The sequence below is a fragment of the Rhincodon typus genome, chromosome 37 (assembly GCF_021869965.1).
Source record: "Rhincodon typus isolate 14 chromosome 37, sRhiTyp1.1, whole genome shotgun sequence".
NCBI lineage: Eukaryota > Metazoa > Chordata > Chondrichthyes > Orectolobiformes > Rhincodontidae > Rhincodon > Rhincodon typus.
In genome coordinates, this window is record NC_063368.1 from 11,807,417 (window position 1) to 11,825,090 (window position 17,674).

Below are 17,674 nucleotides of genomic sequence, written 5' to 3' on the forward strand. Positions count from 1 at the left end.
GTTTGGGTACAAAATAATTGTGTGAGCGCACACTTGGTTTTGAACCAAACAGTGATTTTGATGGATATGGACATGATAATTTTAGGGAGAAAAGAAATAGAGGTCTTAACGGTTAGCTTTCAACTGCTAGTAAACCTGAGATTGATAGATTTTTTTGTTATCCAGGAGGTTTAAGGGATATGGCCTCAAGGCAGGATGGGCATAAAGAGTTAATAACTTACACCTGTTGACATTTTCCTAATAGTTGAGTTACAGAAATGCAGGCTGTTTCAAGTTCACGCACAAGACACAGAGCAAGTGTTTCATACACCCAGCTGTATTAAGTTTGAACTCAGAAATAGGTGCAATCTTGGTGACTACCATTATTAATTCATTCATGGAAGATGGGCATTATTGCCCATCCCTCATTGTCCTTGAGGTTATCACCTTCATGAATATAACTAAGTGGCTTGCTTGAAAATATTAGAGGGCAGCTGAAAATCAACCACATTGCAGTCACATTTAGGCAGATCTCTATCCCTAAAGTACATTAGTGAACCAGGTGGGCTTTTAACCTAATCTGGTACTTGCACGGTCAATACTTCCGATGCTAGGTTTTCATTCCAGATTTATTAATTCAATTGAATTTAAACTCAACGGCTGAACTGGGATTTAACTTCTCTCTCCAAATAATTAGGCCACATTTTGGAATCATACATCCTGTAACATAAGCACTATGCTGACTGACTTCAATTGCATTTCAGGAGGTTGCAGTACAAACGAATGTGTAGGTTTTGGACAATTGCTACAGATGGCATAGACTCAGTGTCACATGGATAGCTTTGCTGAAGAAATCAGCCAGTTTCAAGCCTGAACTGGTTTATTTTTGGAATTGAAGGGAGATTTTAAAAAAAAAAAAATCATCTAGTTTGGACTAACAGAAAGCAAGCTCTTGCATTCAAAAAGGATGCACAACCTGCAGTCAATGATACAGTACAATACCGAAACCTGTAAAGTTTGTCTACAAGACCCTGGCTTCAGCACCAGTCAGCTGATTTTATTTTAAAATAATGTCCATAACGTGCTGGAAATGACCCAAAACGGAATTTAGGTTTTGTTCACCAAAAAAAGAACACTGATTTCCAAGCAGGATTTGAAGACACCGTCTCCACTGACATGTTTTCTAATTATATTTTTCCAAAAATAGCTGCTCTTCTCTTCTTTCCAGGCTACCCAAGTCTTACACTTCTTTCAGCCAAAATGCTCTCAACTCCCCTCCTCTGATGGATTGGCAAATTGGCTCCTAGAGGTGCAATAGGTTCTGGGGTGCAGACAATTGTGCCCATTACGATTTCTTAAAGGGGCATACCTAAACTTTCAAGAGCAGCAAAGTGACTAAAAACAGAGACCCAACATGTAAAGGAACAAAATGCTCCATCCAATGCCCTGTAACAGTTTTAGACAGCTACTTTGGCATGTTAATCAATACATGTACAGCAGGATGACAGAATCTAACTAAACTTGCACTTGACTTCTCTTTAATAAGGATACCTATGAGATGGTTGTGTTTGATCATTAAAATTTGCAGAGAAAGGAAAATTTCGAAAGTTCATTAAATGCCTTATTGGCGATGCTCAGCACAGATAAACAGATGCTAAATTAAGTTCAATTTTGGTCCAACACAAAACATCGTGACACTAACAGGGAAAAAGAGGCAGTTTGGTTTTTGAATTAACTACCATCAGACAATTAATTCACTGAATGTGAAGCGTTTGGAGATTTTACTCAGTGAATAAAGAGCGAAGTCTTTCAATCATATTGTAAATCAAGCTAGGAAACCCTGCAAAGGAAGCACTGCAATCCATAGTCATATAAATCAAGTGGGATGCCTGTTTTACTATCTCTGCAGAGTTAAGCAGCTGTTTCATTGTCTTCACTGATGTAAGTCCTGTAAACTGCTCCCACCCTCCACCCCAGGTCAGGGACAGGAGTGATCAACCAGGGCTCTCCCTCCTGACTGAATAAAATGATCCAGTGATTTAGTCTGCTGCAACATTCCACACATTTCTGCATGTGGTGTAACTTGCTGCTCCAGCAAAAACCCCAGAGGCAGTGAAAATGCTGGTTTCAAAGTAGCTTTAAGTCATGTGCCATGCCTTCAGCTTTTCAACACTTACCTAGGCCTACGTGTCTCCAACAGTGTTAGCAGTACCTGTATCCCATTAACGATCACCGACTCGTCCTTCTCGACATCAAACATATTATTAAGAAGCTGCTCAATGGTCTCCTGTCTAGAAAGAGGATCAAATGGAGATCATGATCAGAAAGCAAATATCTTAGTAAAAAAACTAGCTGTATTCTAAAAAGTCTGTTGCAAATCACTGGTATGATCTTAAGCACCCAGTTCTCGATTAATAGGTAACAAATAAAGGGTGCTACAAGTCTGAAATTCTTGCCACAAGCAGCAACTGATGCTAGATCAATTTTTTTTTTAATATCACAAATCAATCATGTTTTCACTGAATGCTGGAATAGGCCCAAGGGGCTAAATGAACTCAGTTCAAAGCCCACCGTGACATGCTGGGATGTGTTTCAGCACGCTAAAGCACAAGAATTAAACAAAAATTAAATGCAAACCAAATGCTCCATGATACAAATGGCAGGCAGAAGAATGGGACATAGCATAGCAACTCTTGGGAAGTGTGAAATCTAATTTTTTTTTTTAAAAAAAGGTAGCAAAGCAGCATACTCATGTCTTCATAGAAGGTGAGGTTGCAGAGAGAAGAGCAGTGAACAAGAGAAGAGCAACAAGGGCGGGGAACAGAGGATACAAGGCTCAAGTCCTGAAAGCGCACACTCCTGGCCCCTCTATGGTAATTATTTTCTCATATACTATTGTTTCCAAATCAATAGTTTTGCCAACGCACTACAGTCTCTTGGTACAATTAAAATGCTGCTTAAAATTTCAATGTGTGCAATTGAAATAATACTCAGTGATATTTTGGAGTTACGTATAGCTCACAGCTGCAATAACGTACTGTAAAATTCATCAAGATATTTTCAATGTACTAATTAACAGAGCCATGGCATGGTATCTTTTGTGACCACACTGCAGTTTTGTGGGTCAAGACAGACTAGTCAAGAGGAAGCAAGGTCAAGAACACTCTTCAGCTTGGGTTTCTTTGTAACACTATCTATTACACCTTAAGATTAAATATTACAATGCTTGATATTCAGAGACATACCAGGCTCTAATCTTACTGTTAAATAATTGATAAACTATTCCACAAACTCTGACTGTCTAATGCTAGTCAGTCTACACCATATGCTTCTCTGCACTAGTTTCCAACAGTCATATGGCTAGACTTCAGGGTTCAACCCAGCTCTCCATGTGTTTTTCTCTTCATAACTCGGTGCACATTGTGCTATATATACCCAGTGAGGAGCAGCTCTGCAACATCACTGCAAGGATGTATCAGGGTCCTAGTGACTTTACAGTTCACACATCTGCATGCCAAGATTTTGCAGGAGAGAAGTCAAGGTAAAGGAAAAATTGCAGTCTAAGGATCTGTTAATACAAGCATGATGAGGATCATCAGTCATAAGTAGCTGACAGACCTAGTGACGTAACAGAGGATCAGTATGATACATTGGTGGTTCAAAAGGTTAAATATGTCAACAGATGCAGCAGTCTTGATTTTTGCAGATTACTGATATGAATAATCTGGGCTCAGACATGAAGAATGGGCATTTGGCTAGGTAGTCAACGAATCAGGGACTGTTGCTGCATATATGACAAATTCAAGATGGTGAAGTAATAGCCATTGCAAAATACCCCAATTACTGAGCTTTCAAATTTGGCCATCCTTACTTTGGAACTAAGCAAGCATAGAACAAACATTCTTTCGGAGACAATTAAATACCCGGTCCACAAATTCAAAAGAAGAAATCACTAAACTTACTTCTCAAGTGTGGCCAGCAACTGGTCTGGTTCGGGACTGTCCTGAATCTGAATCATTTGTTCTCTGCTTAGCCGGATAATATCACACAGAGATTGAGACGCGTTAGAGTGTTGCTAAGATAAAGGAATGAGAAGGGAGAAAAACAAAGCTATTAAGACCTTAAATTCCATAACATTCTACAGTACTATTACCAAAATCACATTTATATCCTCACATCTTATTCCAAGGGCTTCACAGCAAATGGAATATTCATCCTTTGTGCAAATTGGTGAATGGACCAGCTAAGTTATATTTTTTAATGTTTGATGAACATTAGAATAATTCCGGGTCAGTACAATGGGAGAATTGTGAGCTTGTCTTCCAAGAGTACAACGGCATCTTTTAACAAAAACAGAACATCTCATACAAAAGGTGGCAACTCTGACAGTGTAGCATTTCCTTAGCAGTGTACTGAAGTGCAGTCAAGATTATCTGCTTAAATCTCGATACAGTCTCCTTACTTAATGGTAAGAGTAGCTAAGTTAGACAATCTTGCATCATTCCGAAGGGCAATTCAATAGGTACTCAACACTGTTACGTAGCTCAAACATTTCTCCTAACAGCTCAAGTTCTACACAAAACCAAATTTTTCTCCACAGTTGAAATAAATAAACATAAAATTATCACATAATGGATACACTTTAGAAACATGGCAAAACTGGGACCCTGGAAGAAACAGAATTAAAATTAACCAGGAGGTACAATTCACAGCATAATGAAAACAAGAAGTGCTGAAGAAACTCTAAGTCTGACACCATCTTTGGAGAGAGAAACAGGGTTACTGCTTTGAACCCAATGACTGTTCTTTGCAGGACAACTTAGAGTATTCAGATCATGAAAAATAATAATTGTTCCAAAATCAAAGACAGTGAATTTCAGAATACAGGTTTGAATTATACTTTGCTGCCAAGACGATGTTGCTGGATTCGCCTTTAATTCTCAGATATTCCTGGCCTCAAGCCTCAGAACAAAGGACTTTTGGACAAAGTCCATAGAACATTTTACCTTCACAGTCCCCTAAAGTGAACTTCTTTGACTTGAAACTCTGGGCAAGAGACAAAGCCGGAAAGAATCAGTGGTGCATCTACAGATGAGGTAAGGCCATGTGACATGGAAGCAGAAATAGGTCATTCAGTCCACTGAGTCTGCTATGCCATTAAATGAAAGCGTGGCTGATCTGACAACCATCAACTCCACTTACCTACCTTACTGACTAATTATCTATCTCAACCCCAAAAATACTTAGCAAGCCAGCCGTGGCAGCCCTCCGCAGTAAAAGAATATCATAGATTCACTACCCTCAGAAGAAATTCGTCCTCATTTCTGTCTTAAACGGTTGACCCCTTTCTTAGATTATGCCCGTTAGTCCTAGGTTCTCCAAGGAGAAACCACCTCTCAGCATTTACCTTGACAAGCCCTCAAAGAATTCTATATGTTTCAATAAAATCTCCTCTCGTTCTTCTAAACTCAAGTACAGGCTCAACCTTCTTCACCTTTTCTCATTAAAAATTCCTTCTGTGTCCAGAATCAACCTAGTGAACATTTTCCTGGCTGCTTCCTATTTTGTTATAACTAAATACAGAGATATCCAAGTTAAGATAATGGGACCAAAACTGTTCATAATATTCACAGGTATGGTCCAATGCACATGTTATCTACTTTTAGCAAGATCTCCCTGTTTTTATACTGTTGTAATAAAGGCCAACAATCCATTTGCCTTTCCTATTACCAGCTGAAATAGGATATTAGCTTTCTGAGACAGATTACAATAAACACCACTCCACTCCACCTCCCAAATCACACTGAAACTTGTTGAATCGGCACGCTAACAAGCCAGGAAATGAGAAATTCCAACCAGAAATTAGGAACCAATACATTTGTAGGTCACCAAAACTGATGCAAAAGATGGCTTTTTTCACTGCATTTTAATATCAACACGGTCCTTGATGAACAAAATACAGTTCAATACTCAAGTCTTGGTCTGAATTGAGTTCCTTAAATTCAGTTGAAAGAAAAGGACGCGCATTTACATAGTGCCTTTCTTTGTTTCAGAAGAACTTCCGGACATTCTGAAGTCATGGAGGTGGTTTGAGGTAGCTGCTGTTGCAATGAAGGCAAAACTGTTGGTATTTTGCAAGTCACCTTGTGCCATGCAGAATCCTACAAAGAGCACTGCCATAAGGGCAGTTTACGGTTATTGACTGAGGGAAAAAATAACCAACTATGATTTGGAACATAGAAATCTAGGGTGACACCTTCACTTCCTCAGCAGCAATTGAGGCTAGGCAATAAATGCTGAGGTTATTGTGATTGGTCAGTGGGGAGGGTGGAGCAGATAGGCAAGTAGAAAGATGGACAGGTTAGGTTAGGTCAGGTCAGGGAGGCACAGAGAATAGGAAGGGTTGGACATGGGATAAGGTTGGAGGCGGAGGGATTTTGAAGCTGGTGAAGTCAATATTGAGACTATTGGGCTGTAAGCTCCCAAAGTGAAATATCAGGTGGTGTTCCTCCCCTTCACGTGTGGCCTCACTGTGACAGCGGAGGAGACCAAGGATGGACATGTCACCAGATGTGTGGGTGGGGGAATTAAAATGGATGGCAACCAGAAGGCCAGGTTGGTTGAAACATTGAAAAATACCTGAAACATTGACTTCTCCTTTCCTCCAGATGCTGCCTGGCTTGCTGTGTTCTTCCAGCCTCCTGCTTGTCTATCTTGCATTCCAGCATCTGCAGTTTTTTTTTAATCTCTGTCCAATTTCCTACTCACTGATCCACTCCATCCTTCCCACTGACCAATCACAATATCCTCCAACCTGCATCCACCTATCACCATCTCACCTACCCTTCCCCCAGCCACACTCCGCTCCCTCTATTTACTTCAGGGCTCCACTTCACCTCCCCAGTCCTGACGAAGGGTTTCGGCCCAAAACATTGACTTTCCTGCTCCTTGGATGCTGTCTGACCTGCTGTGTTTTTCCAGCTTCACATCTATTGACTCCATTAAGAAAGTGATGTGCTCAGAGGTCGCATTTGCCAGACAAGAAATAATTCAAGGTCCTCACAGTTAGATCTAATAAGGCAAGGCATTATTTTAAAGCTGACCAGGAGTTATTCCTATGTGGGCTGTGTAAAAAGGCCATTAGAATTTCATGGTTAATATCCAGCAACTTTCGTGGGATGCCAGAAATCCAGCTTAAGATGTCAAGGTAGGGCTGCCAAACATTTACCTTTTAGGTACAACGGAGATTTGGGAGTTGAAACTCCTGTTCTCAGTAATCTACACGTGTATCAAGTTGCTGATAACAACACATCTTGGTGTTCAATGAAGCACAGGCACTAACACCACTCTTTCCAAACAGGCTAGGAACGAAACAGGGTTCATAGCAAACACAGGGCTTCTTCATGCGGCCCCTGGCACTTCAGGTTCGACACTCTTACCCTACTAAAACATTTAAACTGCTTTCAGAACCTCCGGATACCTTCAGATGGGTTTTAAAAGGGAGAGGTTTATCAATCTTAATGAAAAATTATTACAATATTTGCGCATAACATTCCAACAAAGTTGCTATCAATAGATTAGTTGGACAAAACTGCTTGTTGTAGATTTAAGTCCAGGCTTTATAAACTTTCTGTTTTGGGATGGAAATCTGACCTGGATAAACACAGGAGAAAGCGCACTACTCTAGAAACAGCACTGAAGTAGCTAGAATTCTTGTGGTTACATTCTGCATCCTATGAATGGCCCCCTCCATGTCAAATAGCCTGGGGATAAGACTAAAAAGTAGCCACGTTGGTTATATAAAGGACAGCAAGCTGTATTTGTGGAACTAATTTCAAGTCAAAATTCACGCCTTCAGTAGAGGAGCAAAGAAGGGCGGCTGAAAAAAAACCCCATCGGAAATATGATACAAAGCTATTCAGCACTCCAAAGAAGACATTTACTTCTTTTCCCTTTCTTCTACAGCTGAAGGCATTCCATTCCTGAAGTACCTCAAAGCAAATGGCAATTTGGTGTCAGTAAGCTTCAACATTATTCAATCTTAGAAGACATCAATGAAGTCTGCCCATCCTGATCGGATATCAATGCAGCTGCATACTTGCATGACTAACAGTAATGCTGATGGAGAACGGCTAACTCAGAACAGATCAGGAATCAGATGTTGGCACTTCTTGATTGTTCGATTGATTAAAAATCATGACATGACTATCTGAAAGCCAAAAACTTGAGCTGTAGAAAATTCTGTGAAACTTTAATTATTTAAACAGGATCCCTACATTACCTTTAAGTAAGGGTTCTTAGTGCTGCTGGAAAATACCCACATGTATGACTGGAAAATATGAAAGGTAAGATTTTTAATCTACTGCTTTCATAAAAATGGCTTCGACATCTGTGAACATGCTGGCATCTTTGTGGAAGATTTCATGCTGGTTTTAACCAGAAGCAGTCGCTTTGTACATGTTTGGGAATTGTTCTTAGTTTCATTTTTCCAGTTTGTGGGGTTAGCTCAGCCTTGGATTACAAACAAAACAAAAATAAGTGAGCAGACAATTTCAGCTTTCATGGAGACCCTTACATCAGTGGTGGGCAAGTTGTTGGAGGGGATCCTGAGAGACAGGATTTACATGCATTTGGAAAGGCAAGGACTGATAAGGGATAGTCAACATGGCTTTGTGTGTGGGAAATCATGTCTCTCTAACTTGACTGAGTTTTTTGAAGCTGTAACAAAGATTGATAAAGGCAGACCAGTAGACACTGTCTATATGGACTTCAAAGCATTAGACAAGGTTCCACATGGTAGACTGCTTAGTAAATTTAGACCCATGGGATCCAGGGAGAGCTAGCCGATTGGATACAAAATTGGCTTGAAAATAGGAGACAGAGGGTGGTGGTAGAGGGTTGCTTTTCAGACTGGAGGCCTGTGAGCAGTGGTGCACAACAAGGATTGGTGCTGGATCCATTGCTGATCATCTATTATATAAATGATTTGGATGCGAATATAGGAGGTATGGTTATTAAGTTTGCAGAAGACACCAAAATAGGTGGTGTAGTTGACAGTGAAGCAGATTATCTTGGAGTACAACTGGACCTTGATCAGATGGGTCGATGGGCCGAGGAGTGGCAGATGGAATTTAATTTAGATAAATGAGAGGAGCTGCATTTTGGTAAGGCAAACGAGGGCAGGTTTAATGTATAGTTAATGGTAGGGTCCTGGGGAGTGTTGCTGAACAAAAACAGGTTTAGGGATGCAGGTATACAGCTCCCTGGAAGTGGAGTCACAAGTAGACAGAGTGGTGAAGGCAGCATTTGGCACACTTGCCTTCACTGGTCCAGGGCATTAAGTAAAGGAGTTGGGATGACATGTTGTGGTTGTACAGGACATTAGTGAGGCTACTTTTAGAATACCGCGTACAATTCTGGTTGTCCTTCCAAAGGAAAGATGTTTTTAAACTTGACAGGGTGCACCAAAGACTTACAAGGATGTTGCCAGGACTGGAGGGTTTCAGCTACAGGGAGAGGCTGAATAGGCTAGGGCTATTTTATCCCTGGAGTGTCGGAGGCTGAGGGGTGACCTTATAGAGGTTTATAAAATCATGAGGGGCGTGGATAGGGTGAATAGCCAATGTCTTTTTCCTAGGGTGGGGGGAGTCCAAAACTAGAGGGCACAGGTTTAAGTTGAAAGGGGAAAGATTTAATAAGGACCTGAGGGGTACTTTTTCACACAGAGGCTGATGCGTGTATGGAACAAGCTGCAAGAGGAAGTGGAGGAGGCTGGTACAATTACTACACTTTAAAGGCATCTGGATGGGTAAATGAATAGGAAGGGTTTAAGAGGGATGTGGGCCAAATGCAGCAAACGGCACTAGGTCAGATTGGGATAGTCTGGTCAGTGTAGATGAATTGGGCCAAAGGGTCTTTTTCTGAGCTGTATGACTATGATTCTATGTAGCCATGCTGGAAAAATAGAAAGCCATGTCCAAAGACATTCTCACAGAATGATTCAAATGTGACTACCTTCAAGCTTAGCTGAAGGCCTATCTTTTGACACAGACAGCACTTCTCAGCTAAAATGATCAATTCCTAGTCAGACAGGAAACTGACATCCTTTCTAAAGCACAATCAAAGGCAAAACTGTTCAAAATATCGATGACATAATGGTTTAGCAGTAAAATGGATCAGTGCAATTTAGCAGAAAGTCAACATGCACTAAGTCAATTAAAGAAATCTGATTAGCTCACTCGCTATTTCCTGAATTTTATGGGACTCTTGCACTTACATCCTCATCTTTGGAACGGTGGATCATCTCGATGAGTCTCTGGATAATTTTCTCCTCGTTCAGCCACTGTTGGATTACAGAATACATGAACCTAGATGCATTCATTCTACACAAAATGCTCACCAACACAGTCAAACACCACAGCGTGGCTAGTTTTTCAGCCCATCATGTCAGCGCAAACTCTTTAAAAAGAGAGATAGCAAATTAATCCCATTTCCCAAACTCTATCCCTACAACTGCGCATCTTTTCCCCTTCTTAAAATGTTTATCCAGCCCCTTTGAAAGCCACCACTGAATGTACTTCCATTATCCTCTCTCACATTGAAACCCTGATTCTCTCTCAAGAGGTAGAAAGAGGGGTGGGGGGTAAACGTGGGCCAGTGTGTACTTATTCTAGGTAATTTAACTTAGTTGTTCTTTTTTCATTAGATGACTGAATTCATAAGCAGAAACATGCAAAATATCTGTGGTCAAATTAGTATACTTCATCAACTATTACCTTATTCACCCTTGCCATTCCATTCCCGTCCTTCTAACATGATTCCACCCTGGCCATTACATTCCTCCCATGCTTTATCAGGAAATGCATTTATCCAAATTATGATAAAATGCTACATATAATAACATACTACCTCAGTATCCCTTTTAAGAGAAATCTGTACAACGATTGGTGTTTCAGTCCCTCCTTCAAAAAGATGCTTTCATATTATAGATGTCTCTTGGTACTCTCTCTTTCAGAGTTATCTTTGCACTAATTGGAGTCTTTCAGGCCTCTTTCATTGTTTTTGTTTCAGCAATATTTCAAAATTACCCTGCCTTCCAAAATGAAAAGGAATACTAAAGACCACTTACATTCAGCACATCCTGCCTGAGTTGAGGCTGCTCCACACACGTGAGAAGCCGGAGTAGGAGGTCCATAATGGCCGAGGTTCCTATGTGCTTTAACAATAAGTTTACAAAATCAACCTTCTTTCGTAGAAAATCCACTATCTGCAAAATAAAAAGATCAAACATGTGAGAAAATGCTACCTAGCAAGTGCGTTACTATTCAGTTAGTGTTCCATCCAAGTTTCTACACCCTTCCCACATGGAAGTTATCACAACTAGAAAGCAGTTTTTCTAACTCTCCCCAACTTGCCATTTTTAATGCGTTGGTCAAAGTTGAAACTGTTATAGAAATTGGAAGTTTTTTAAAAATGTGTTGAGAGAGTGTGTGGAAGCTGCCAGTGAAGCTATCATTTATTTCCCTCAACTACAATGGAGAAGGCGGTGAAGAGCAACTTTCTTGAATCACCATAGTCAGTGGGTTGTCAAGACACTCAGACCGCTGTTAGGAAAGGGGTTCCAGGATTTTCACTAAAATGATAATGAAGAAACAGCAATACAGTTCCAAGTCAGGATGATATGCAGCTTGGAGAGGAAGTGTCAGGTTGTAGTGTTCAGAGCTATTTGCTGCTCTTAGCTTTCTGGTTGTACAGGTCATGAATTTGGTAGGTGCTGTCGAAGGAGCCTTTTGTAACCAATGATAATGAAAGGCTTTCATCTCATAAGACAACAGTTTGTGTTGTGGTTGTTAACTCTTAATACAATTTAAGCATTATTCTTTGGGATTTAGGAGTCCATTCTGGCATGGAAGTCTCTGCTGCGTTTGATAGATGAAGGCGGCATTGGGCTGACAAGGTGCATGATTTACTGGCTTTTTCTCTCTCCAGACCCTGCTCTTGGCCAGCTGAGCTTTCCTTTTCCACTTATCTCTTCTACTGCCCTTCCAACAGTTAGCCTTCAGATGTCATCTCCATCAGCAATCCCCTCCTACTTGTCAGCATCAATGTCGTGATCTTCCTATCTGGCTGGCTTGCATCCTCATAGCAGAGGTATGGATGCCATAAGGTCACAGAAAAATAACCACTTCAGCATGCAGAAGGTCTTTGTGTACATGGCTGTCATCACCTGATGAATATGTCTAAGCCAATGCAAAGGTCATTGGATTAGCAACAAGTGTATCCTGATGCAATTAGCATACTCCAGAACTACAGATTTGATAACCTTGTCCTTTGAATCTCTTAGCAGGACATGTCTAAGACAGGAAAGATGGAAACTCCTCCCCTCTCTAGCATATATTATCCAGGTCTCAGCCATTGTTGCGTGGAACACACACACTCATGTTGTACTCTAGGGAGGAAACCAACCAAGCTGCAGACACCACAGCAAGCCTGTCTGTCATGACAGAGTTGGAGATCAACCCTCAGAGGAGGGATGTAGCAAAACTATTGACTTGCTTGCTATGGGCAGAGCTCCAGCTGATGGTACAAAGCTATCTGAACTCCAAGCACACCAAACCAGCATTTCATCAGCATCTACACAAATGTCTCTGGAAGGTGGGGACAGTTCCCCAGGATATGCATAATGCGAAGATTGTGACCCTGTACAAAACAAGGGTGACCCCAGCAATTGCAACTATGGAGGCATTTCCCTGCTGAACACTGCAGCAAAATTATTTGCCAGTGTTGTCCTTTTCAAACTATAGATCCTGGCTGAATGTATTACCTCAAATCCCAGTGTAGTTTCAGAACTGAGAGATCATTAGTTGACTGGGTAGATTCACAGTTGGGTATTCTCAATTAAATCGTGTTGTTCTACACAAACTCATGCTGTTTGGACATGTCTGTTGCAGCATTTTCAATCCGTACGTTGATGTCAGCATCATTTATCGGATGGCTAATCATAGAGCTTGGATACCTTGCGAAGCTGTCAATAACCCTCTAATGTCACATTTTCAATACTGACAAGTGGTGGCATGGCAACATTTTGGACAATGACATTGGTCTTCCTGATGGACAAACTGAACTCTTTACAGATGTGAGTGTGTCTGTTAATTTGCTGCTGAAGGCGCTGCTCATTATGGAATGTTACTGTGGCACTGTCATTCTAAAGCAACTCAATCATGAGAACCTGATGCACCTCTGTGATGGATCTCTGGTGAACAAGGCTGAACAGCTCCTTGTCAGTTTTGATATATCACTAGACATTCTCTGGAGATAACCTGAAGTTATATGCAGCAACAAAGAAGAATAGTTCAAAAAAGGTACAACATTGTTAGACCCTCTTGAGGATTTCAAAGGGTTCCATCATAACTGGATTTGTCCATTATACTTTTGTGGAAAAGACAGGAGCTTTGGCAGGCAGCCAATTTTCTCCAAATAGCTTAAATGGATAGCCTCTGCTTACATAAATGAGTGCCTTGGCCAGTTCAACAAACGCAATACAAAGTGGTCTCCTTTGTTCACAGCATATCTTTCGCAGTTGACTGAGAAGTTCATGTCAATTAATGATCTCTCAGTTCTAAAACTACTCTGGGATTTGAGGTACATACATTCCGCTAGGATCTATAGTTTGACAAGGACAACACTGGCATATAATTATCCTTTGGTGTTCAGCAGGGAAATGCCTCCATAGTTGCAATCACTGGGGTCACCCTTGTTTGGTACGGGGTCACAATCTTTGCATCATGCATATCCTGGGGAACTGTCCCCACCCTCCAGAGTCATTTGTGTAGGTGCTAAAGAAGCGCTGGTTTCCTGTGCTTCACGAGTTCAGGTTACTTTGCACTATCACCTGGAGCTCCGCCCATAGCAAAACTATTGTCTCGCTTGCTAAGCCCCTCCATTGAGGGTTTGATATCCAGCTCTGCCATGACAGGTAGGCTTGCTGTTGTGCCTACAGCTCCTTTGGTTGGTGACCACCCTAGAGTACAACACAAGAGTGTGTTCCATGCAACTCTCCAAATGTTGATTCCTATCAGTAATGACCTCCACTCTTTAAATTCAAATGATTTTTCTTTGATGATTAAATTGATGTCCTTTTAATCTCTTCATACATTTCTTTGTACTTCCCTTCAATCACTACTGAACCAAATATGATTCACAAGGTTCAAGAGGCTATGTCTGCCCAAAACATTAAACAATGCCAATATAGACTTGTTTTGCCTGGCCTTATAAATCAGATTATCGAGCTGCAACAATTTACAAACAGTTCTCTTAATTCACTGAAGAATTAAAAATCTGCATAAATGAGAAAGAAATTTGAATTCTGAACACTAATCTTTAAGCGTACCTTCTGATGCATCTTCAATAAAACCAGAGGCTCTAATTAGAAGAATGACATTGCACTATGACATGCATCTTGAGTGCACAGGGCACTCATCAGGAAACACAAAAGTAAACAGACAGGAACTGTTTTCCTTCGGGTCTTGGCATTTTCTATATCATAACCCTGTCCATTTGGGTTAAAGACATGTTCTCTGGCTGGATGAAGAAGAGATGATAAAAATCTGTCCATGTTGATACTAGCAGTCAGCTTTCATGTTGGATTTATATATAACCACAAAAGTGCCTGCCATGATTTAACACCAAGCAAAACCTCAGCGTGTGTTATAAGTTAATAAGCAAACATGAGTCAGCACAACTTTCCCAGATTCATATTTCAGATTAACTGGCAGAAAAGATCAGTAGTGCAGTTAGTATGTTTATTTATCGCAACAGCACTTTAAATCCCCATCCCATTCATCTTCTTCCTTTCAACCCTCTCACTTCATTCCCATCTTATCCTTTCTTCCTTGGTCTTCCTATTCCAAACTCCCTTGCTACCCTCCTCTGTTCACACAATGCTTCGCCTCCTTTGCAGCAGAGTGCTTTATGTCTGTTGCGGTAATTTGGTAAAACTGATGATCTGCACTTGTGGGATGGTGGTTAGTTAATCTGATCTTTTAAAACTTTATTGTGGGGCATTTGGGTACTCAGAGTATAAAAATCCACCAAGTGAAGCACCTCAAACAGTCTAAACAGTCTAAACAGTCCAGACAAGCAAAAGTACCAGATTATTATCATAGATTCATTCCTGTCTCAATCCCACATTCACCATGTGGATGATTCTCAGTCACAACCTGCCAACTACAATCCCAATTTCTAGCTTGCAGCCTAATCAAAATCCTTAAGATGAGATTCTATAGAAAGGATAGAAAAGGTCAGGGGTACCAATAGAGGAGGGGAGTGGTGTTTTAGTTAAGGATAACATTACTGTTGTACTTAGGCAACATTTTTCTGGGAGAACATCCAGTGAAGGTAATGGATGGAACTGAGAAATAAGGAAGGGATGAAGATTGCACTATAGGCGCCCCAATAGTCAGTCATTTGAAGAGATGACAAAGATTTAAAGGGACCGTGGGGAGCAACTTTTTCCATGCAGAGGGTGGTGTGTGTATGGAAAATCTGCCAGAGGCAGTGGTGGAGCTAGGTACAATTACAACATTTAAAAGGCATCTGGATGGGTACATGAATAGGAAGGATTTAGAGGGGTATAGGCCAAATGCTGGCAAATGGGACTACGCTAATTTAGTATATCTGGTTGGCACAGATGATTTGGACCAAAGGATCAGTTTCCATGCTGTATAACTGACTCTGAAGTAGCAGGCTACCATCACTCCTCCCATTCGCCAAAGGACCTAAGTTTGTTCAGACCATTCCCAATTTTAAGAAGGTGCTACAGGTGGATTATATAATTATATGTGAATTATGCCAGACAGAGAATGAATCAGACCTTTTCGTAAAACTTTAGTCAGAGAGAAAAAAAAGACTACCCTCTCTGTCATCAGTTAACAAAGAACGGTCACTTGAGTGAGGTACTGGCAGAACTACAGTTCAGCAGGAATACATCTTTCTGTAAGGAACAAGGGAAAAAAAAAAGGAGTTGGCACTCTTTTGCCTCAAGCCCTCTTGACTCCTCTATATTCTCAATGATCATCTCACTCTCCCGGACGCTTAGTGGCTTATATACAATCGCTAGTCGAGAACTAGGATGGGTGATCTACTTCATACTTCCAAATATCTGTCTGGGAACCCAAACTACACTGCTTCCCTTCTCTGTAGCCTCGCCATAGCAAGCACCAGTAATTTAATGTGTGGTGGAAACTCTCTTTCTGATAAATATTGCTTCAGGATTCAAAATCAATAGAAAGGAATGGTGTGTGTTCCATTTAAGGTAGTAGCAATTCTAGGTCAGGAAGAAGAGATCTAGATGCTTATTGATCGCTGCCTCAATGTCCCCCAGTCATCATCCGAGAAGAGTATCTCAGCTGTGGAGGACTGAAATTTTTCCATTTCTGGCATTTGGTTAGGCACCATTTGGTTGTATGATCTGCTGCCCATTAGGAACATCAGTCAAGATGAAGCACAAAGGATCTCTAGTCAGCAGACCCATGTCATCTCAGTCTGCAATGGAGCTCAATTCAGATTCCACCTACTTCCTACCCATCTGCCAAAAATTTCCTCTCTCACAAGAAGATTATGGAAGGAAAAAAATCCATTTAATATTTTAAATGGCTTCAAATTACACTGCTCCTTTCACTGATTGACTATTCCAATCTTTTCCTGCTGGCCTCCTATTTTCTACCTCCATTTACTTTGCCAACTAAATTCTAAGTCACACTGTCCTTTTCACCCAACATTTTTGTCCTCCCAAAACTACCAAATGTTTTCAGACCTCCATTTTAAGATTCCTATACTGGTATACAAATTCCTCCCCATCACTCAAATCTCCTCCACTCGCCGAGAACTGCGTGTTCCTCTAACTCTGGACTATTATGCTTCCTTCATTCCACAATTAGCAGTCATTTCTCCCTGGGACCAGTCTTTCAAAAGTATTTTATTATCCTGCTCGCACTCAACGCTAACTCTTTGGCCAATCTTTGGTCGTGTGGCATAGCTCTGCTCTCTTTGGCTCAATGTCAATTTTTCTTTGATTTTGCTCCTACAAAGCAGCCTGGGATATTTTACTGCATTGAGGTGCTATACAAATGCAAATATTCATTGTTGTTTCAAACCCTGCAGCCCCCAGCAAAGCAAACACAACGACACCCAGTTTAAAAGGATTCAATCCAGTCACATACCTGTTCACTCTTCCTGTTAATGAGGATGCCCATTACTTTACTGAAGAAGCTTGCCAACAAAGGGTTAAGTACACTGTCATTTTGCAGGAAGGCATACAGACGGCTCAGCAGCGACTCATCCTCACCCAGTGCATCATTAACCTGTGTCACATCAGCAGTCAGGATCTCACAGGATATATTAGGGTACCTGGATCAAGATAGTTTAATTTGTAGATAAAACATTCTCAATGAAAGCTACCTTCTGCATTTTAAAGAGGCCATTTCAGGAAAACCAGTCCATTTGCATTACTGAGATTTCAGTACAGTACAGGGTACGGGGAATTTTCATACTGAAAAGACCCAACAGCACAATTACAAGTTTTATCCTTGCTAACTTGGCTCTGTCTGGGTGGGAGCATTTTCAGCTACATAACACTAGGGTGAAGTTCTGGTGATTACAAGTCTGTAATTGGTAATGGCAGTGATAGGAGGAATTC

General features: G+C 40.9%; 1 protein-coding gene across 1 annotated transcript in view; it reads right to left on the bottom strand.

Annotated features, from left to right (window-relative positions):
* Positions 1 to 17,386, bottom strand: part of LOC109932364 (serine/threonine-protein phosphatase 6 regulatory subunit 3) — a 64,368-nt gene extending 46,982 nt beyond the window's left edge. Inside the window, exons 1-5 of the mRNA XM_048617480.1 lie at positions 17,199 to 17,386; positions 11,108 to 11,245; positions 10,256 to 10,321; positions 3,942 to 4,054; positions 2,157 to 2,270 (exon numbers count right to left, since the gene is read on the bottom strand). Of these exons, the coding sequence (XP_048473437.1) occupies positions 2,157 to 2,270; positions 3,942 to 4,054; positions 10,256 to 10,321; positions 11,108 to 11,245; positions 17,199 to 17,231 (464 nt within the window). The 5' untranslated portion in view covers positions 17,232 to 17,386. The remainder of the gene's footprint in view (positions 1 to 2,156; positions 2,271 to 3,941; positions 4,055 to 10,255; positions 10,322 to 11,107; positions 11,246 to 17,198) is intronic.
* Positions 17,387 to 17,674: the final 288 nt, after the last annotated feature.